This window comes from Sipha flava, unplaced genomic scaffold (assembly GCF_003268045.1).
Source record: "Sipha flava isolate LNK unplaced genomic scaffold, YSA_version1 220_pilon_pilon, whole genome shotgun sequence".
In the NCBI taxonomy this organism is placed as follows: domain Eukaryota; kingdom Metazoa; phylum Arthropoda; class Insecta; order Hemiptera; family Aphididae; genus Sipha; species Sipha flava.
In genome coordinates, this window is record NW_020272849.1 from 1,282,481 (window position 1) to 1,306,173 (window position 23,693).

A 23,693-nucleotide genomic window follows, 5' to 3' on the forward strand; every position below is an offset into this window, starting at 1 on the left:
CTATTCATGAAGTCTAGATTCCAAATAAGCAAACTTATTTAGCATATAATTGCATATTTGATATATTTAAAAATCATAAATGCGTATAATATATATAAAAAATAGTAATAATAATAATAATTAAATATTACTATTATATTAATCATATTTGTTGATATTAAATTATTATTATAACTGTAATATTTATATACAAATTAAAATGGTTAAGGTCAAGTTTCTTAAAATCCCTCACGCTTTCAGTTTATATAGATGTGGAGAGGTCATTTTCTGTTTATAAAAACATTTTGTCAGATAGTCAAAGGTCTTACATATTTGAAAATATCAGCAAAATCATTGTTATACAGTGTAATAAGTTCTAATTTCTAAAGTGGTGTATATACAATATTAATATGTCTTCTTTCATATTTTATGTACATGTATATTTTTAAATTATTTTTTAACACGTTTAAAAAAGTTCATAACTTATTTTCAATAAGTTTTTGCATGTATTTGTTGAACAATGGGTATATTTTCTTAATTACAAACTATATATTTGCATATTAAAAATATTTTAATAAAATGTTGGTCATTTACATCTAGTAATAATTACAGATTTAGTTTGACAACACTAACGGTTTGTCACATAATTTTAGTTGTCAGTCCTACAGTATTCTTAAAATTGTTATCAACAAATGTATTTAAATAGAAAATTGTACTAAAAACACTGGGATGGAACAGTTAAATAGTGTAGTGCATATGAAGAAATTTCAGTATTATTTGCTGATTAAAAAATTTCTTAAAATTTAACAAAAACCATGAAACTATCTGAACTTGTCTTTTTTTTATCATAATATGACTTTTGGACTGTTTATGGGAAAACGCTGTTCTCATAAACCTGGTTAATGATAGAGTAATCTTCCTTAATGAGCAGGGACATAAAATCATTTAGATTATTAAGCTTTCCAAACTATTTTCCTGTGATAGTTAAATTAGTTTTGGATGAACAAGAACTAATAGACATTTTCAGTACCATTGATGTACATGGCTGGGTTCCTAGAAATATACAAAGGCTTTTTGGCTTTGTTGGGTAGTAAAATTTAATAATTTATATTTAAGTGTATATTTAGGTATTTTTTAACTAAATTTTATACATACTCTATTCTTAGTATATGAAGTCTTGCTGGCTGATTATTACCATTGCTTTATTTTAAAATTTGATTCAAATATCGTATTTATTTTACCAAAATATAAGGTCTTTCCAAATGTCCATTCTTAAGATACTTTTATTTAATTTTAATTTTATGGTATATTGTTCTACAAATCTACTTGCATGCATTTCAGATAACTCTTAATCATAACAAAGTAATTCCATTAAGTTTATATAAATATATTTTTAGATGAAATTCGTATGCAGTCATTTGAGTATTAATGTATAATATAAATATGTTTAATTACATATTTAATAGTAATTAAACTTCTTAAAAAATATACATTTTTTTTTTTTTGTGGGTTTATTGGGCCTTTAAGACCATCTCGTTAAATGTATAGTAAATATAGTAAATATACATTTATTTTTAACAATTTTCCATAATTATTGTATCTAAACTCAAGTATTAATAATAACAAAATACCAATAACATCATAAATGTAATAATTGCAAGCTTCCAATAATTCATTTAACGTAATCCAAATAATAAGGCCCATTAAACATTTTAGTCAACTATAATAGTAAAAAATAATATAATTAAAAAAAAAAATTTACAATAAATGATTAAAAATAAAAATAAATTATTTTTTATTATGTTATGGAACTGGTGTGTTTGATATCAAAATTTATAAGTGTTAACATAGCATATGAACATACAAAACAAAAAATATATATACAAAACCTTTTTCCCACTACGCTTGTCAATTTTATACACCTGGATATCCATTTTGCCGAATTCTGAGAAAGCCCCAGCATCAATAACATAACCATGTGTATACTATCATGTTGTTCTTTGGATGTATATAACTCAGGTACAATGCTTAACAAAAATGGTACCACAACAGACTAAAAAATAATAAAATATTCAGTCAGTTGGTAAAAGATTTAACTAGAATAAACAATGATCAAATTTTAAACCAATATCAATATTCATGAAATAAAATAATAGAGTATTTAAATTATAAATAAATGAAAAACAAATATTTATTTTTATATATATATATATATATATATTATATTATATAGTATTTTTTAATTTAACTCACTTTAAATTAAGATATAGTTACCAGTATAAATTAACTGTATTCTATTCGTGTAATAAATTAATGTATAAGAATCAAGAAAAATTGAGTAGTTATACTCGAGAAATAATTATTCGTGCAATAAAGTCAATTTTAAATAAATATGAGTAAGATACAGACACTAGATGCTAATCACTAATACACGTCCACATACATACACATATATATGTATATACAACTTTAGGGAAGTATTATCATTTTTAATTAGAATATAATGATAAATATTTAATTGAAAAAAAAATATTCTGAAAAGTGTAGTATTTATAAATGTAGTTTTAAAATATAATATAATATAATATATATATATATATATAATATAATTTAATGATTTAATTAAGCAGTATGAAATCTTTGAGGTTAACTAAATTACAATTTTTACTAAAATCCAAATATTTGGTAACCAATAAAATAATTATAAATATTAAATTAAATTATTTAAATTGAAGTATGTTTTATATGTTAAGTTTTGCAATTTCCCTCAGTCTCTTCTGTCTATTTTATTATATTTTTATCGCTTAAGCTTATTGTTCATTAATTGTAACAGATAGCGTAATATAAAATTTTGTTAAAAAAAAAAAAAAAAGTTTTGCAATTTTAAATCACATATTTACAGATTTATTTTGGTATACTTTTACCTTTCTGAAATTCTTTTGAATATGAATTTCATGTCAATGGTTTGCCATGAAGTTCATAGTTTTCTCTAATATTACAGTAATCTAGATTATGTTATAAGACTGAAAATAAAGAACTTAAAGTCTAAGATCAATTTGGTTGCTAATTTTATTTTATTTTTTTAACCATCTGTTTCAAAAAATAATTTCTTTGTTAAATTAAAAGTTTAAAATATACTGTAACATTAAATACTGTAATTAGATTCAATAATTTAATATTCAATAATAGAAAACTTACATTGCCAAATAAAAATCCTAAGTCATAGTAAAATAATACTAAAACAATTTGAGATAATATTATATGTAAAATTGTAATGGGTGAACATTTGATTTTATAAGTAACATTTTTGGAATGTAAATTTGTATTAAGATGATTTGGTTCAAAGTTAAAAACACGTTTCTCCTCAAGAATTGTTGTTGATGTTCCAGTATCTAAATTACATTTTGGAACAGGCCAATCAGATAATACAGGATTCATTGTACTATTTTCTGAAAATAAAAAAAATTAAAAATCTTTATCATTTTCTAACTATTTTCAGATAAATTGTAAAAAACTATTAAGTTAATTTTTTACAATTAACATTATAAAAGAGATAAGAATTTTCAAATGTGCTTGAATATTTAATAGTTGAATTATTTAAAAAACATAATCTTATGTTAAATAATAAATATTATGAATAGCTAATTCATTTGTTAATAAATATAAAAAAAAAAAAATTATTTATTACCCCATTCGTCTTTTATGAAGTCTGATTGTCCATCTAACAAATTTTCGTTTGTACTTAATGTAGTGATTTTTTTAAGCCTGGTTTCGGAATTTTGCAATATTCTCCTACGTCTTGCTTCTCGTCTTTCTTCGGCATTCATTTTAACAATCTAAATTAAAATTTTCGTTACGAAAAATCAAAAATATTCTAATAAATTCAAGTTATTGTTTCTAATGTATTTATACCATACAGTATTTATTCGACTGTTAAAATAAAATTTTAATCGATATGAGGTTTTATCACTCAATACTAAAAGACCATGTTCTGATAAAAAAAAATGTTTGATAATAATATTTACACTTGTTATTTGTTATCAAGATGTGATAATCATTGTTATCACTTACCATGCAATAAGTTATAAATTTTGAGATTAAAATAAACTTTGATGAACTGATTTTCACTAAATAATTAGTATATTTAGTGACGTATTTTCAAATTTTTTGTTGGGGGGGGTCTAAATATTAAGGACCAAAGTTTTTAATATAAAAAAACACGAGTTTTGATGTAATAATTATATTATTTGTATTATATTATCTATATTTCACTACTATTATAATTTATTAATACAAATTAATAGTTATATTATAATAAAAAAGGTAAACGTCTTTTTTTTCTCGTCAATTCTTCAATAACTTCTTCTGGTTTTATTAAGTACTTTTTATTTATTGATAACACCGCTAAACCGTTCAATCTTCCCTATAAAAAAAAAAATAAACAAAGTGTTTAATTGTAATTTGTAAATAACAAGAATATTATTTAAGTTTATAATAATTTACCTCTGACATGGAATTCCTTAGATATGTTTTTATTCTTTTTAAATATGAAAATGTTCTTTCATTTGTTACAGAGGAAACAGGAAGCGTGTCTAAGATTTGAAGAAGTTTAAATATATTTGAATAAATTGACTTGTTAAGTACATATAGCCATAGCCCCTTGAGCATTATTTGGTTTCTCTGTTGTTCGCATGAGTTTTCTTTGCCATAATTTGTATTCTGCTTCAATAATTTGATGTTGAGATCCTTCCTTCTGTAAATCTTCAATACATTTATTTGAAAGAAGTATAATATCTTGGATGGGACCATTTTCCCTAAATAGAGAATCGAAACCTGATAAAATTGATCGATGAACATTGAACCTTTCATCTAGCACTGTAATACATTTGTCAAGATAAGGTATAACAATTGATGCTCAATAATATTGTTCCTGAGTATTTAATGGTATATTGCATCTATTAGTTTGTTTTTTTGTTAATCTTGGAATTTTAATTTCAATATCAAATTTTTCGGCTGCTACTTTAACTTCTTCAAATATTTCCTTGAAAAATTCATCGGCGTGTGTTCGAAGTTTTTGTAATTCTTTTTGTATATCATTTGCTAATTGTACAGCCAATTTAAGATCGATGTTTAATTTTTGTAGAAACTTTGAAAGTGGTAGACCTATACTGAAACCTTTGTTTAGTACGAATAATGATATCACAAACTCTATATCTAAAATAGAACTTCTAAGACGTCTTGCTTTATTCGAAGTATCGTTATCGTCCCATTCCGAAATTGTATCCAATGCTTCTTCAATGACATACTCATAAAGTTCCATAAAATCGTTTATTGCGTGAAACTGTTCTATCCATCTAGTTTCGCAAGTTTTTTTTCAACGACTTTTTTGTGGACGTTTTTGATGAATTTTTAATATGAAATTGAAAAATTGATTTTCTTTTCGGAAAAATAGAGAAATCGCAGACTATCCCTAAAGTTCCTAAACAGCCTCTTATTTGAGTCGCGCTACATGATTTAGATACCACCAAGTTTAACACATGTACTGAACAGTGTACATAAATTGCTACAGGGTGGGTCAGTGGCGTAGCCAGGATTTTTAAATGGGGGGGCTAACCACATTTTTTGGATAAGTAAGGTAAGAGAGGATATGAGAATTCATACTTAACCCCCCCCCACCATCTACCACCAAGTTTTTAAACATAATTCAAGCATTTTAGTATAGTTTTAAAAATATTTATTGATATATAATTTATAATAATAATAATAATTTTGGTTTCAGTGTTCAGTCACTTGCTCCACTCTGATAGCTGCATCCTCTTAGGCGAATTTCTGGTAAATTCAGTTATTATTTCACTTTCATCGAATTGCTCTTTTTTATTTATATTAGCCATAGCTAATCCATTCAGTCTGTTTTCCGACATGGTGCTTCTTAAAAAAAATTTTAAGCGATTAAGTGCTGAAAACGTTCTTTCGGGAGTTAAAGAGGTAACTGGTAACGTGGCGAATAATTGTAAAAGTATTTTAATGTTAGTTCGAAGATTGGTGCGATGAGAGAGTGAATCAAGAGCAGAATTCGGTTTTGGAATAGTATTTTGACTCCATTGTTGCCTCCATATGAACAAGTCAGCTCTGATTGTAGATGAGGTATCATCATGGAGATCTTGGACATATATTTTAGCAGCTTTTATAATATTTTTATCGTCATAAATATTTAAATTAGCCGGAATAAGTCCTTCAAGTGGCATAACATCAATAAGCCTTTGATTAAAACGAGCATCCATTGATTCTATTAAATAGTCAAGATACATTATACATATAAACACAGCCCATGGGGGGACTACAGCCCCCTTAGCCCCCCCCTTGGCTACGCCTCTGGGGTGAGTGTCTTTAATATGTGCTTGAACGCCATTCAATTTTCCCGATATAGAGGCCGCCTCATCATACCCCTGACCACGTATGTTGTATTTATGCCAAAATTTTGTAGATTATCAATTATTAATTTCGCCAATCCTTTCTCTGTCATGTCAATAGCAAGAAAAAATTACAAAAAATCTTCATGAAGTTCAAGGGTGCTTAATTCAACATATCTGACACACAAAGATACCTGTTCTATATCCGACACATCAGCCGTTTCGTCAGCAAGAATATATAATAGTTTAAACTATAGTTTATATAATATTATAATATATAGTTTAAACTATATAATAGTTTATTGCAAGAATCGATTATTTCATTTTGACTAGTAGAACTTGTGTACTTAATGGTATCAGAACTTTCAAGATATGATCTCATATCACTATCACCTTGGGCCCTATAGCGAAGAATTGCCCTAAAATTACCATTATTATTTTGTTTGTCATCTGAGCATGATTTGAAAATGTTCCCTGAGTCACGATGCCTTCTTATTGCCATATTTTGCCGACCACACAAAATAATTGCCTCAATAACAGGAATGATGTTTTTACGATTTTGTATTATTTCTTTTTTCCTTCCAATATCAATTTATTTGTCTACTGATGAAGTGGGATTTTTAATAATATTTAAAAAGTTTTCTGAATCTAATATACATTTTTTATGATATTCTAGTTGCGAGTGATTTTTGAAATATTCTAATGCATGTCTCCTGTTGTCATATTTTTTTGTAACTAATAATCCTAACGCATGATTATTAATTCCAGCATAATTTGTTGAAAAAGCTACCATAATTTATAATACGCTCCCTTGTCTATATCAGAATACACTAACCAAGAAAAGCTAGCAAACCATTTATATTGAAACTCAAGTGCCAAGCAGTTTTATCTTTTCCAACAATAAATATTTTCACAGGAAAACTAATTTAATTTAATTTAATTTAATTAATTAATTACATCGGAAATCCAAATTGCATTTAGTATATCATGTATTTCATTTTGAGTCAATACTCTTTTGACGTAATTGAAAATATCGTGTCTATTTATATAGGACGTGGACGACGTAGGGATATCATTATCTGATCCTGAAACTACTGAACCTGTTTTATTTTGTATATTATCAACTTTTTGAGGTTTGAAAAAAGTCTGAATATTGGGTTGCTTTTTAGAAGTCATAATTGTGATCTATTTAGAATAATATTATATATACCTAGTGTATACAAGCATTGTAAATTTAGAAGTATACAATTTTGAGTAGTGTATCAAATAAAAATTAGATCATTTTAATATTTTCACTTTACACGTTACATCAAACAATAATATTTGTGAATTAAATTTGAAATTATAAATTAGCAATTACCGTACGTCCTTACTGTCTTGTTAAGGGTTTCGGTGTTCGTGTAGCGAATTAAGCAAATATTATGTCAATGCCGTCAATAACAAACTGCAAATTATTACGGACGACGAACGCACTACGCTGAATGCCTACTATAATGTCAATAATAGTCGGCGTACTTACTAACATAAATATATAATTATTAATATATAGTTATTATGTTACGTCGTTATCGTCGTTGTTTCCGTCGTCGGATTCGTTATCGTCGTAGTTGTCGTCGTTGGACGGCGACGACGCAACAAAAATAACCAAAAGTTAAACCCAAGTTATTTAAACAATCAATAGGTATTGTATTTTTTTTTTTTTTTTTTATAATAGAAACATTATAAACCCATAATATAAAATTAATAATCTCCTTCTCGGTACCTACGTACTAAGTTATTTATGACTTTTTAAATTTTTTTCTGGGGGGTCAAGACCCGGGAACCCCCTCCCCCCGTAAATACGCCACTGAGTACATTACATTCAATATTTTGCTCGATATGGAGGGCTAAATAATCCGGAAAATATATGTCCGGACCGTATAATCCCGGAACGTATATATCCGGATCGTATCTCGCCGGAATCAAAAATTAGAAAACCTTATTTGCTAAGAACGTATGATCCCGGAACGTATTCATCCGGACCGTATTATTCCGGAGTGTATTTTAAATTGCCTATATTAAACAGTTTTTAGACGCTAGTGAGTCTTCTTTAACTTAAATAACTAAAGATAATAATAACTTAAATATCCTTGTTAGATATCTTGTCTGTTGAAATTATTATACAATATGACGCGGTCCCGCTGTGGTGCAGGTACATTAAGTACGCCACTATCGAGGAGCCACGACTGCTCTCTACCCAGCCCCAACCAGGACAACGACAACACCGTTTCCGATACTACCTACCTACCTCGGAAAACCGGACAGAGGTGGGAAAAGTTATCGGAACCGGTGGCAACTTACAGACCGGTCGCCTCAAGTTACCAAATTTGTTCTCGCGACCGTGGTAAAAGAATGATTTTCGTCATCTTTTCCTTCTATCACCAGAAGACCGTATATTTTATGTACACCATTTCTTTTTCTTATTTGTGGAATAATATACTTATTTGTCTCAGCATATTGTTATTGTTTTTCTTTGGTCAACTGTATACTCTTTCCACTACACACCACCACTAAACCGTGACCAGCTACCTCACCGAGGAAATAAAATCTACACCGATCTGAGGCCGTGTCAAATATAGTAGAATCTTTTTGTAGTAGCCCATTACATTCATAGACCGAAAATATGGTTAAAAAGTGTACGAATGAATAATTTTTTTGTTATAAATACTAAAAAGTTAACTTGTTTGAAACATTTATATTCCACGATGATAGGAAACGATATTATTCTATTTGTGTAGGTGCATTAAAATAGTGAATCAACTCTTTCATTTGGAAATCATTTAACGTGATTAACGGCAAACTTAAAAATAAAATTACTGGTTTGCAAAATGGATATCATTGAACCAAGTGTCGGAGAACTAGAAAATTATCAATATATTAGGTTTATTCAATTTGAGAATAAATGCGATTTGTAGGTAAATTAATACTGTAATTATATAGAATATAAGATTAAACTTTAAAAAAAGTATTCTAAATCTTTATGCTGTACTTAGAATACATGTAAAAGTTATTAAAAATACTGTAATGTATTCAGAACATCACCAAAGTCTGTTATTTGACAATAATTCAAATGGATTATATAAAGCTCCTTTTAGCTCTTTCCTTAAATCCGCCACTGGTGTTACTGTCAACCTTAGGGCTTAGACTTTAGACGGTAGATTTTTAAGGGGCTTGATATAGATAATTTACAATACTCTCGAACATATTGACTATTTACTTTGGACCCCAGAATTTTACTTACCGGAATTATACGTCCCGGTCGAATACGGTTTTCAAATTTTTCATTCCGTTGATATACGGTCCGGATAAATACGTTATGGAACGAATATATTCCACCAATATACGTATATTTTCCGGAATTATACGGCCTTCCCTCGATATTTTGGTTTTATTCCTATATAGATAGAATGCGGTTGGTTACTCGATGTGAATTATCTTATGAGTATTATCTTACTCGTTGTGAACCATTAATATTTAAATATCACGAATGATTGACATTAATTAAACTTTACGTCTAAAGATATACGTATACAATGTCTGTGGCTTGAACGAAATAAATTGAACAATTTATGAAAAAGTGGTTATTACACAATTTTTGATTTTCAAATTCGCTAAATTAAATCTTTAAAACATTAAATCTTTATTATCTTACATTCAAACATTTTTTTTATTTTAACCCCCTAAAATGTTACCTATGGGCACCCATGGGTATATAAGTAAAAATATTAGAAAGGAAAATTAAGATGACCTTCCTACCCATTGTAGTCAATGATACATAAAGTAATTAATATAATATTCGTAAATATTAACAAAAATGAAGTTTATTCTTTTTATCTTATGTTAATAAATAATATATAATTGTATATATTATAATTATATATTATTTAACTCGTAGGTATCTAATATTCATATTATCCAGTGAATATCTTAAGGAATTTTCCCTGGATGACAAAAAAAATGTCTGCGCAGATAATCAAAATCGATAAAATCAACGTCAACAAATTATAAAAAAGCCTAAAAGAAAAAATAACCGGCCAAATATTCTGCTAGCTCCAAGGCCGCCCTCAGGGGGGTGCCAGGAAACCCCCATTTCTTTAGATAATAATTTTTGTAGTAATTTATTACATTTGTTAGCATCTTTTATAGCAGTCCTGGAGGGCGATAAGGAGGACTAATAAGATGACACAAAATTGTTTGTCAGTTTTCAATATCACTATTTAGTATTTGGTTTTAACATTATATATGTTCATGGTTTTAATCATGGTTGTAGGTCCATATCATAGAGTAACTCTATGGTCCATATAAAATTGTGGTTTTCACTGGCTATCCCCATAGAAATATTTTTACGGACGGCCTTGGCCAGCACATGGGACTCAATTCTTTAATCCATTTACCGCTCCTGGTTATGTCCTAGTTATTGTCATGTATCCAGCTTCTTTCTATTGTCCATTTCTATCGATTCTCTTGTGCAGCTCCATTTAGTCTTGCATCAAAAACTGTTTTCGTTTCCTTTGCTAATGGGTGGTGTATTATATTCACGATTGTCATAAACGGGGAGGAGCCAGTGTTTCCCAACTTTTAATAAACCGTGAACGCGTATTTAAAAGAGAATATTATCTGATTTCTGAGTACAAAATAGTAAATAAAAATTTAATATTTACCAACTTTAGCATTTGATCACCGGACAAAGAATTGCCGACTTTTTAAAATTTTTCAGAGTGAGGCATTTACCATAGTCTGTCCCCCCTGCCCAATGACGCCTTTGCTGGCAGAACACACATATGATCTTCCTGGCACTTTTCTAGTATGGCTTAGTCACCTGACTGCATTACGTCTGCCCATACTTGCGCCCCGTATATAACCTGTGATATGACTACACTCGTGAATAGTCTTCTCATTACCTGTTTCGGTACACCCACGTTCGGCATTAGCCTTGTCAGGCTTTGAGCTGTTATGCTCGCCTTCGCTACCGCAGCGAGTATATGTTCCTTGAACCTTAATTTGGAGTCCAGATGAAGGTCAAGGTTTTTTTATGTTTAATATTGATGTGAATTCAATTACCCTCATTCTGACCTTTATGATATTATGTGTTCTTTTATTCGTGATGAGGATAACTTCGGATTTCTTTATTGCTACTTCTAGGCCTGTTTTGTCCAACCATTTGAATGCTATTTCTGTTGCTTCCACTCGTAGTATCTCGACTTTTAAAGTTACAATTGATTTCGCTATCAGTGCCACATCGTCTCCAAAAATTATTACGAGGTCGATCTTTTAACTATTTCTACTCCTTCTAGTATAGGAAGTCTCAGCAGCTCATCGTAAAAAATGTTCCATACTATAGATTTTAGTATGGGTTCCTAGTATAGAACCATATGTATATATTTATAAAGTATTCATTTTTTTTTAATAATAAAAAATAAAATCCAAAGTGATATTTAAGAGCTTAAAAAATTGAGAAAGACATTTCATCCTTGAAAATATATGTGAATGAAACGTCGCTGTAATTTTCCGTAACATAACGAAATAAAGTAATCGAATGATCTTTTTTTTTTTTTTGAGTTAACAGTCCGTTGAGTTAACAGTCCTAAGTTGAGTTCACCTACTTTTATTTTGTCAACTTGAGCACCGCGCAGCACATAAACAAAATACTTGTTTCAACAATAATTTTGGCAGAATTCCTAAAAGATTTATATCTTTTAATTAATTAAATACATTCAATTAATTGAGAGTAATTAAGGTATTGAGATATTTTAAGAAACTAGTAGATATGTGCAGTCTTAATGCTTAGTTATAAATATAATATAATATAATTACTCCATCCTATATGGTTATATGAATATTGTATACGATTAGTCTCTAATACTGTTTTTAAAATTTGATTGCTATATATTGATCCTATATCTATTTAGTGTTTAATTATAAAAATTAAAATTCCTAATCTGTACAATTTATACATATTGGACCATTAGTCAGTTAAACAGAGCTGTAAAGAATAATTTTAAAAAGTATTTAAGTAAATACTCAAATACATTTTTTTTCAAGTATTTAAGATACTACTTAAATACTTTAATTGTATAGTATTTCAAATACTTTTCAAATACTTAAAAAAAGTCTTTGGAATACTTTTGTAAAAAAATATTTGGAGAAATAAGGCTATGATAAACTAACATTTTGCAAAGAAATAATTGAAAGAAATGTATTATGCGGTTCTGAATCACTTTCATCATCAGTATTATGGCTAGAATTACTCATATTAAAACTTGAAGTAATTGTAGTAGCCAGTAGGTTATAAACACAACTACACAAATCTTTAAGAACTTTAAAATTTTACTTTAATTTTATTATTTTTATATTTTTATTTTAATTAAAAACTTTAAAGTCTTTAAAATAAAAAGTTATAGCCTTGCAGCTATATAGTGATTTGTGGGAAAATCAATGTTATTCTCATAATCCCGTATAACCAGACAAATATCGTATCTGATATTAACAGTTACCTATCTAAAAATACAAAATTAAATTTTGTTATTGAATATCTTTTTTTAGAAACCTGGTTTTCACAAACCTTCGGATTTTGATTATAGTTCGCAATATTTTTCCAACCAAATATTTTGAATAAAAATAAAATGTTCGAAAAAAATACTAAGTATTCAATATAAATAAGTATTCAACAGAAAAAAAATTATTTAAAATACCATCGAAAATACTTCGTTCTGAAAGTATTTGAAAAATTATTCAATACTTAAAAAAGTATTTTAATACTTTTATTCAAATACTTTTACTCAAATACTTTAGAACACTGCAGTTAAATGATAATAAGATGTTGTTATTAAAAAAACCATTTCTCAGTGACCATTTATGCTTTAATATACATATAATAAGACTTCATAATAATATTTTAACCATGAAATATAATAACATATTAAAACAGCTAAAGCTGTGCTTGTTTTTGCTAGGTTAAAAGTGAAAAAATACTATCATTACTGTCTGCCAAAAATATGCAACATAATAATTTTCGTGCCAAAGTTATCTCTAAGAATTTTTTGTATTCGATATTTCTAGAATTTCCTATTAAAAGCTATATTAATTTAATAATATTTTATTTTTAAAGGTTTAATGGATACTTATATAATAATTAATCATTTTACACTTACAAAGAAAACAGTACATATTTTAAACTTTATATAATATAATATAATAATTATGGATCGGATTTATATGCAAATGCATATATGTATTGGATTAATTTTTTTGAAATCTGATGAGAATTTTCCCTAATTTAGATCATTGTTATTGAAATAACATTAATTTTATTTAGCATATTTTGCATATTTCAACGTTATCACCTTATTTTGCATATTTCATGCATACTTGTAGTTTTATAGTGCATATATTTGTTTTATTTTATAATATTTTATATTTTCACATTCACAGCCACATATTATAAATAAACCGATCGTTATAGCCAAAAATAAAATGACATACTTATATGCAACATATGAGTAGTTATATACATATTATATTAATATAGATAAATTCATATGATAGAGTTGAACACTTGAACTTTATGGAATTACGGAAACCAATTAGTCAGTGCGAGCATTCGTACGTATATTTTTACATTTAAAACTGTCGCCGTTTTTGTGTCTAGTGATTTTTTTTTATTATTCATTCGTAACTTTAAAATACCTAAAGAAAAAACACTAATTAGAAGTCGTCTACAGACATATATAAACAAACATAAAAATATTTAAAAATCGATGGTTCAATTTTGTATTACAATATTTGTGAAATTTTTACATGATTTAAAAAAAAATTTTTGATTTAATTACAAGTGCATATTTTGAAGCATATTATAGCATTTTTGGGAACATATTTTGAGAATTTTTTGTATATATAAATCCGTTCCCTAATAATAATATAATAAAAACTCATTTGAGTCATATTTATAATATATTATATATTTAATGATTATATTCGTAGAATAAAATCGTAAAATAAAAAAAAAATACTATCACTTAAGGATTTTCGATTATAAATAATGATATTAGCCAATAAACGAGAAAAGTATGATGTATCGTTAATTGTATCTAATATTAAAAAAAAGTAAAGCGAAATGATAAATTAAACAACTGTTATAACCTGTGAGTTCAAACAACGGATTAATAATAAACAGTCAGTTTGGTGATTTTAGCATTAGCTGCTGTTGTCATGTATATTCTTGTATTTTACTCGTATATTAGACAAAATGTGTTCAAATAAGCTAATGATTTATGCCATGATTTCCACAGGTAAGCAATTTTTAAATATTCAATCGAGCGAGTCCGTTTTCGACCAAAACCGTACCCTTTCCTTTTCGGCCAAATCACTTTTTGACCAAATTTAAAATAAGCCGATTTCCTTTTCGACCAAAACAAAAAATTTTATAATACATTTATAATAATAAAATAATGATAAACAATGTTTGATTATGATGGAAACTACTATAATATATTAATAACTATTCAGGGTTTTACTCGCGAAGCGAGGTTTTAGGTTCATATACAGAGCATAATCTCATTTGCAACAGTATCAAAGTTTGTACAAAAACTAGGTTAGGCTTAGACTATAATTCCCCTTGGGGCGAAAGCCCATCCCTCCGAAAAGTGCCACGCAGTGGCACTCGAGTTTGTGAATGGAACCGGCAGGCTTAACGATTGTAGTCCTAAAATTTTTAAATTAAAATTCTGATTTTTCGAAGAAAAAATGCAAATAATTTTTATTACGATAAGTGATCAAAACTAGATACAAAATATCGTTATCTTTTATATTAATATTTTAATAATTATTGACAATTGTACATCATTGTTTTAAATTTATTATATAAATTTTTGTTTTGGTCGAAAAGTGAATTGACTGAAAAGGGAACGGTACGTTTTTGGTCGAAAACGGTCATGCCCATTATAGCTAGCCAAGTAGTTGCCTAGTTTGAACAATTTAAATAACATTAATTTAATTATTTTTAAAATTAGATTCAGTAAAAAAAAATCAAAAAAAATTTTATAATTTTTTCTCAAACATGAGTCACAGATAAACTTAATTATACATTATATTATTGATTAAAAAAAAACGTCAATCATTAGATAGTTATTATTAATAATTTTTTTTTATAATCAATATTAACATGGTAAATAATAGTAATAGCTCGGTACAATGTTTAAATTGTATAAGATTACATTTAATTATTTTTATACAAGCGAACATAGATTACAATGTTTAATAACTTACTTAAATATGTTATATGCAAGTCTAATTTTATAACGAGATTAAATGCACCTATTCATACTTGCTCATCATTTATTTTAATATTAATTTATCTAGATAACTAGCATTGACAGCCAGGTTATCGAATACCAATCGATAAAAATAAGATTGCATTGTGAACTGTTCAACATCATTTTAGAGAATATTTCCTAGAAGAGACATTACTCATGCATTTAATTCAAATGATATATTAATATATTATAGAAATACGAAAGATGTTGCGATGTTACATTAATATAATCTTATAAAGTTATTAACAATAACTATTATAAATAAAAATAAATAAAACACCTCATTATAGTATCTAGATACACTATCTACATTATGTTATAACTATAGCTATCTTCAATGTATATAATATATCAAACTATAATATAGATGGTTAAATTTTTAATAGTACTAAATTATAGTTTTAGATTCCGACACTCACTTTTAGTTATAATTTATCAAAAAAACACTAGTAATTTATTTCATATTATGTTGAATAATTATTATTCTTTATTATATAAATAAATATATTAGATATCGGAATAAATAAAAGCTTAGCCTGGAGTTTTGTTATAATTGTGAAGTACGACCGGTTTCGAATTAAAAATTCATCATCAGGTAAAAGTTAATATAAATTGTGACTGAATATGAAAAAAATTAAAAGAAGGAATACATTGAAAAAAATTAGTCATTTTACATAGAAATAATTTATTTTTATAGGAGATACTATTTAAAATGAGTTCTTATTAGACAGTAGTTCAGAAATATAAATACTTTGGTTATTATTATTCATTACCTACTATCTAAAATGTATTAATATAAGATATTATTTTTAAAATATGTTTGTATATTTAAAATATTATTAAAAGTATTTTTCTTTATTTTGTTGTGTATATGCAACTCTTCTGAATTAATATAAATGTTATTTTGGGTACTTAATATTTATATTAAGTTTGTATTGATATCAAAATGTATATTATGATTATTTTCTAAAACATGTTTAGCAAAATTTGAATTAAGGGCAGTCTATTTAAATTTTATTTCAGAAAAGAGTTATTTATATGTTATTTTAAAATTTTTATTTGTCTTGTTAGTATATAATTTATTTCAGATACATTTAAATTTATATATACTTACCAGAATTTTCAAAAGAATTGTTTTTAGTTCTATTATTTGTATGTTTGATTTAATTATTATTAGTTTTAAAAACGATTCTTACTTTATAAGTATTCTTCTTCTTAGCTTTGTAACTCTCCAAGAGTCTTCTCTGCCACCGTCAGGGCCTTCCATCTTCCCCTATCGTGGATAACATCTTTCCAATATTTTACCTCCAGTACTCTTAGATCCTGATATACTCCATCCAAGTATAATACTTATACTTTATAAGTATTATTGTTCAGAATTTTAGTGAATTTGTTAAATATATTATTTTGATATTTCATAGTACAGTAGTTAACAATATTATTTGTGAGTTGTGTTTTATTTTTTTTTTTTTTTTTATATGTTTATGAATGTTTTTAATAATATTTAACTTTAGATTATTTTTCTGGGCTATATAATAGATAATATTGAGTTCCTATTGATAATTAAATTTATTTAATAGAATACATTCAAATCTATAAAATATTGAATAAAAAAAAATAATATTTTTTAAAAATATGGGTGATTAGAATCATGTAGTATTACAAAATCAGTTTGGATGGGTTTCATGTTCATAAAAATTTATCTATTAAGGCAATTGTAACATCTAAAAAATTGTATTTATTATTTATTTGTATATAGAGTGTATATTAAATGATTTTATTTTTTTTTTTAAATTAGTAACTAAATTTTCTGTTTGTCTGTTTGAACCTCTAAATAAAATGAAAGTAACATCAACATATCTAAAATATGTTTTCATATATGGCTTGTATATTTTGTTTTTAATAACATATTGGTTTTATAATAATTATGAAATTAATAATGTTATATATAGACGAGAATATATATGCAAAATTATTTTGCATGTCAATTTCAGATAAAAGAACAATGGTCCACCCATGACTAACACTTATTTTTGAGAATATAATTTATTATTATATTTAAAATAGTTTTAATAAATTATTATATTTATTGATTAAATAATTTCTTGTACTTTGTTTATATTGAATTTATTACTATGTATAAGTTTATTTTTTTAAATTTTTACTATTTCATAATCAAAAATGCATGTATATACATTTTTAACGCCAGGAAAAATCATACGAAGCAGGATAAAAAATGATTTTTCATGTTATCTATGTCTAATAAGAACTCATTTTAAATGATTAAAAATTATATAAATACATTTTAAAATTGTATATACATGTTTGAATAATAACAATCTATACAACCTAGAAATAATGGAATGAGACTAATAATATTTTATGTTATTATTTAACAGTTATAATTTATTAGCAACGATAAAGTACAAAAAGATTTGATGATACACTTGTATGCTGGCTACAACAGGCATAGGGGGAGGGGAGAGAGTCTAATAAAAAATGTAGTGGACGAAAGTCATCCATTCGAATACAATTTTGATTGAAAAAAATTTAATATCCGAAATTCAATTGATCTAAATGTTATGCAATCCAAATATATTTTAGTCTTATATATTTTGAGGTAATTATTTAAAAAATTCATACAAGTAAAAAAAAATTACTTTAAAAAAATTAATTAAGTTATTATTAATTAATGTAATAATATATTAAAATAATTAATATAATTATTAGTATTAATGAAATTAATTAATATTTTAAATTTTGAGCTATTTCTATTTAGTACTCTAATAAATCATAACCTGGATCAGCTAAGACTCTTTGTTACACTTGTTTTACATATTGTATTTGTGTTTTCATTTTTTTTTTTTTTTTACCAAGCCAAACATTTATATCTCAGTTTCTACTTTAGTTTCGTATTGAGTAGATTGTAATATTTTAATTAATTTATGAAATCTCACGATTGTATGATAATGATATCTTCGATAAACCTACATATGGGCTACATCTATAAAAATATTAGATGAAGTAATCGCAAATCTAATGATTATCTTAAATTTGACTAAAAAACCTAATCAGTGACAAAATATTTCAACCATATTAATAAAATATTCGACTATTTGTTTTTCGATTATAAAACGATTTGATTACATGATATTTAGATAATATTTTATCAATCCAACTAAATCATCGACCAAATGGCTCGCACCGAACAAGCATAAAATAACCGAAGTATTGGAAGAGTATATACAGTGCCACAACTACACTAACTTGAGCTCGTGTGTAAATAAAATTAACGCCCCCCCCCTCGTGTCTGGACACTGCAGAGAAACCGTAACTTTAATCAATTGTAACCAAGCTATTTTGAATTTCGATTATATAGGCCGCAAAAAAAACGTTAATATACAATCAATAATAATACAATCTCCAATATTATTACAAAATATTTATTTTGTTTTTATTTATTTATTTTCTTATTTTTACTTATTTTTCAAATATTATTATTGGGCCCTATTATGAGCTGGAGTCATGGGCCCGTGTGTTTGACACACGCAACACACCTGATTATTGCGGCACTGAGTGTATACCATTTGAAGGTCAAAATAGTTCCTCTTCTTATCAGTCCTTTGACCTTTTAGTATACATTTTAAGTCCATGTGCAGTACTTTATTGCTATTTGTTGTGGAGTATTAGTTAATTAATTATAGTAGATATAAAATATGTATTTGCGCACAACCTACTGTATTGTTTGATCATTATTAATACAATGCTAAATGTATATTTATTTAGTTATGATGTATTTATATTATTATAAAATTTAATTTACGTAATATCTTATAAAAATTATGTATAAAACATAAACAACCAATGTACTTTTGTGAGATTATTACATAATTTCTATACTAGATAAATAATACATATATGAGTAAATAATTCAAAGTGACACAAAATATGACATTATATTAATTAATTTTAGCTATAGTATTTTATTAAGATTTTTTAAAGCTTTAATCAAATAGTAATTGTACAATAATATAATTAATATTCTAAATGTATTTGTTTCGTTTCGAACACAATTTAAAGTACCTGTTATTTTATAAAAAGGTGTTTGGTATTCATATGGTTTGCTATGAGTTAGTGTTTCAAACGATTATTGTGAACTCATGTATTTGCGACAATCTTTTGCAACAAAAACATTAAATATTATAAAAAAAATATACTTTTAATAATAATCATATGAAATATTTTTAATGGATAAAAAACCAGTTTCATCAAAAAATATACACATATTATAATTACAATTTAATATAAGTTAAATATTTAAAAACATTTATTATAAAATCAAATAAAATGTATTTATAAATTCATTTTAATAAAATTCTACATTTCTGCTACACACAATTTTTAAACACATTATAAAAACTATAGTCTTACGTATACATACATATATATATGTTATGCATAAAAAATGTAAGACAAGAGTAATCAGGTGTACGTTTTTTTGATAATTTGATAATTTCGGAACAATGATGGTTGATTATTGTTGTGCTGATATGTTTACACAAAAATATAATATATTTGTATTATTGCATTTAGATTTTTTCTTTCAAAATTATTTATATTGCATAAGACAGAAACAGATTATCAACATTTTACATAAACAAAACAAAATCAATAGTGTATACAACTTTATAAACCATATATTACTCATAATTAATTAATGTTTTTTGTAATAAATACACGATATATTTAACAAAAATATGCAATAAGTACAAAATTTACATATTATTATTAAGTATTTTAACTTTAAAACAAATAATTACCCACGCCACGTGTATGCGAATGTCTATATAATATGAAAAAAGTTTTTTGTAATTAATTTTATTTTATTTTATTTCAAAAATCAATAGATCATTGTTATGTGAATTATTAATATTTATTATATATTCAATTGCCGTTCGTACTTTAATTTTAAATTATCGTATGCGTGTTAATTCATCATTCACTTCTTTTCTGTCTTCTAGATATAATTAATACTATTTAATTACCTACCTAATAATATTATATAACCAATAATATCGGTTTAATTAAAAAAAATTGCTTATCGAAAACAATAAATTTAAAACAAATGTGTTTACTACATTTCGTATAATATAATAAATATGATTCCAGTACCTATATGTGTAGATATAATTAAAGTACCAGCTTGTTTATTAAATACGAATCTTCCTAATCCATAAATTAATTTAAAATATCTTGTATAAAACACACCCCATTCGACAATAACATGTTGTTTTTCTTTTGATTAATAATTTAATATTTTTGATGATCAAGTGGTAAATATTTATTTCAATTTGATAGTAAACAAATTTGCAACATGCGTATCTGTTTTAATTTTTGACTAGTGTGCGTCATAATAGTATATACATAACATACGTATTAACTTGATAAAAATATAATGCGTATCCTCTGTTTACAATCCTTAAGAAAACATTTTAGGAAATAACCTCCGTATTACAAAAACATATTTTTGTTATGGTTATTACTTGATGTATAGTATGAAGTTACACATGGTTTTTTTTTGTGTTGATTTTAATCTTATGTATTGACACAATTCAAGGTCAGTACTTAACCGTTGTCTGTATGCGTCATTCATCAACATATGCGAGAGATCCAAATTATTTTATACTATTATAAATAAGTAGTTGTTTGTGTCAACAATTTTTGATTTTTGTTTTTATCATATTATACTTAGCAATTAATTGGGTTTTATTCAAACCATTTATTTTTTTCGTATAAATATTAATCGTTTCACGAATGAATGCAAATTCTTGTAACTTGTTAACCTCAATATATGTACAGTTTATTTAATTTGATTGATTTGAGTAGTTGGGTATTTTAAATGTCAAAGAATCACACCAAAAACAACGCAGTATAATATAACAGAGTGTAAAATCGCTGGGTATTTATTACTTCTGTATGTAGACCATGATAATTATTTAAATTATACTGCAGCTCAGTCTACACAGCGCAAAAAATATGGGTTAGTTGTACATAATTGTTTTGCTCAACTCGAGGCAAATGTAACTGTAATATATCAAAGCATCGAACTAATATTTTTTGCGTATTATAGATAGGTAGGTACTTAAAAATTTCCCAATAACATTTTTTTTTTAATTCCAAAGAAATGAAAATACATTTTTATACTAGCACTTCAAATAAATTAAATAATTTAATAAAAAGTATTAACATAGACAATTCTGAGTTTGTATAAAGTTTATATAATCAATGGTATCAATAAAATAAAATTCGTGCATATTAATTGGTATAATTTTATCCTATTGAGTGTAGGTAATAAACGTTTTATAAGGTAGTTGTAAAATATATTTTATATCATATGGAAATAAAATGACAATATTTTCTCTAAAAAAATATAATTCTCATACTTTCTTTATATAGATTTATACAATTAAGCTTGGAGATAAACGAGAAATTTATTAATTTTAAATTATATTTTATTTTCTGGGTAGTAAATAAGAATTGTAAAGTATTTTTTAATTTATGTAAGCTAAAAATAAATAACACAACACAAAACTTACATTCAGACGGAATATATCTAACAAGTTTTTTATTATATTGAACAGTAAATAAATAATACAAATAACAATTTGCCAAGACATATTAATCCTCATTGTATGTGAATTATTTTAAACATAGGCGTACTCATACCTCGTTTCCAGGGTATGCGAAAGGTTGCCATTGCCTACCTCCCCCTTCTAAACTGAAAGTTAATTTAAGCGTTCAAAATTCTAGTCTTAATAACTATTTAATTTAAAATTTTTTTTTTCCTGAAAAAAGTAACTGAATAGCCATTTTTTAATCGTTATAACTGTCTTCATAATTAAAATTTAAAATAAATTACGAAAACAAAAAATTAAATACATAACACTTGAAATGGTTTGAGTAATACGTTTAAATAGGGTAAATAAATAAAAACGTAATTATATACTTAAATGAAAAATAAAATAAATTTGATAAATAATCAAAATTAATCATAAAACGATTCTGCGTACAGTTGAGTTCTTAATATCACCAATAATATTTTTGGGATTTTAATTTATAACCATTTATTGTTCTGTTGTTGATAGCTATTTAATCTCGCTTGAATTATTGTACTTCTTAATTTAATTAACACATTCAATCGTTATAGCATATGATTTGTGTTTCAAAAATAAATTAAAGTGTCTGAGACTGAATATAAAAATATAATAAAAATCATAATGTAATACAAAATCACATAATATACATAAGACCAAATATTTTATAATTTTTATTTGTTTTTTGTATTTTAGAAAGAAAGCTCTATGTTTAGGGTATGCAGTTGCATACCCTGCATACCCCCTGCGCACGCCTATGATTTTAAATTAAAATAAAAGATTATTATACATATAACAAAAATTAAAAAAAACGTAGTTAGATTTGACATACGGGTATCTATTATATTATAGGTTTGTTGAAGAAACACGTGGGTTCTTTGATTAGATTATTACAGATTCTTAAACTTTAGACAAGTATTCAATTACAATAGTCTAAAAAAAATCTCTAATATAATTTGTCCATAACTGAATAATTCTACATTTAAGTTTGTACGTCAGTAGTTTCGATTAAAAATAAGAATGTTAAAAGTAATTTTTTTAAATCAAATTATTGATCAACACAATGCGCTGTCTTATAATACCAAGCAGTTTTTATTCTCTTTAATGACATTGAAATATTGAATGAGGTATACATCTATTGCATTTTCCGGTACACTATACACAAGGTGAATAGTGAATATAGCAGTTGATGTTCAATATTAAGAATTTTTTTTATTATATTTTATAAATTTAACTATAGAAAAAAACGCATCATATATTATAAAAATAATAGATTATTAATAATCTATTATTTTTATAAT

At 25.8% G+C, this 23,693-nt stretch overlaps 2 protein-coding genes across 4 annotated transcripts; both read right to left on the reverse strand.

Moving 5' to 3' along the window:
- Window positions 1-1,588: 1,588 nt before the first annotated feature.
- On the reverse strand, window positions 1,589-3,966 carry LOC112683145. Of its 3 annotated transcripts, XM_025554049.1 has the most exons (5): window positions 3,892-3,966; window positions 3,668-3,815; window positions 3,178-3,428; window positions 1,869-2,032; window positions 1,589-1,699 (listed from the first exon to the last, which is right to left on the reverse strand). In XM_025554049.1, exons 1-5 carry the CDS (start codon window positions 3,892-3,894, stop codon window positions 1,696-1,698), a joined length of 570 nt encoding a protein of 189 aa, XP_025409834.1. In that variant the 5' UTR covers window positions 3,895-3,966; the 3' UTR covers window positions 1,589-1,695. The 3 variants fall into 3 exon arrangements, with proteins under 3 accessions (XP_025409834.1, XP_025409832.1, XP_025409833.1); XM_025554047.1 differs by lacking the exon at window positions 1,589-1,699 and having other exon boundaries at window positions 1,751-2,032; XM_025554048.1 differs by lacking the exon at window positions 1,589-1,699 and having other exon boundaries at window positions 1,751-2,032; window positions 3,668-3,945.
- A 322-nt stretch (window positions 3,967-4,288) lies between these two features.
- On the reverse strand, window positions 4,289-4,921 carry LOC112683157 (zinc finger MYM-type protein 1-like). The gene is made up of 2 exons (XM_025554058.1): window positions 4,483-4,921; window positions 4,289-4,402 (listed from the first exon to the last, which is right to left on the reverse strand). Exons 1-2 carry the CDS (start codon window positions 4,846-4,848, stop codon window positions 4,289-4,291), a joined length of 480 nt encoding a protein of 159 aa, XP_025409843.1. The 5' UTR covers window positions 4,849-4,921.
- Window positions 4,922-23,693: the final 18,772 nt, after the last annotated feature.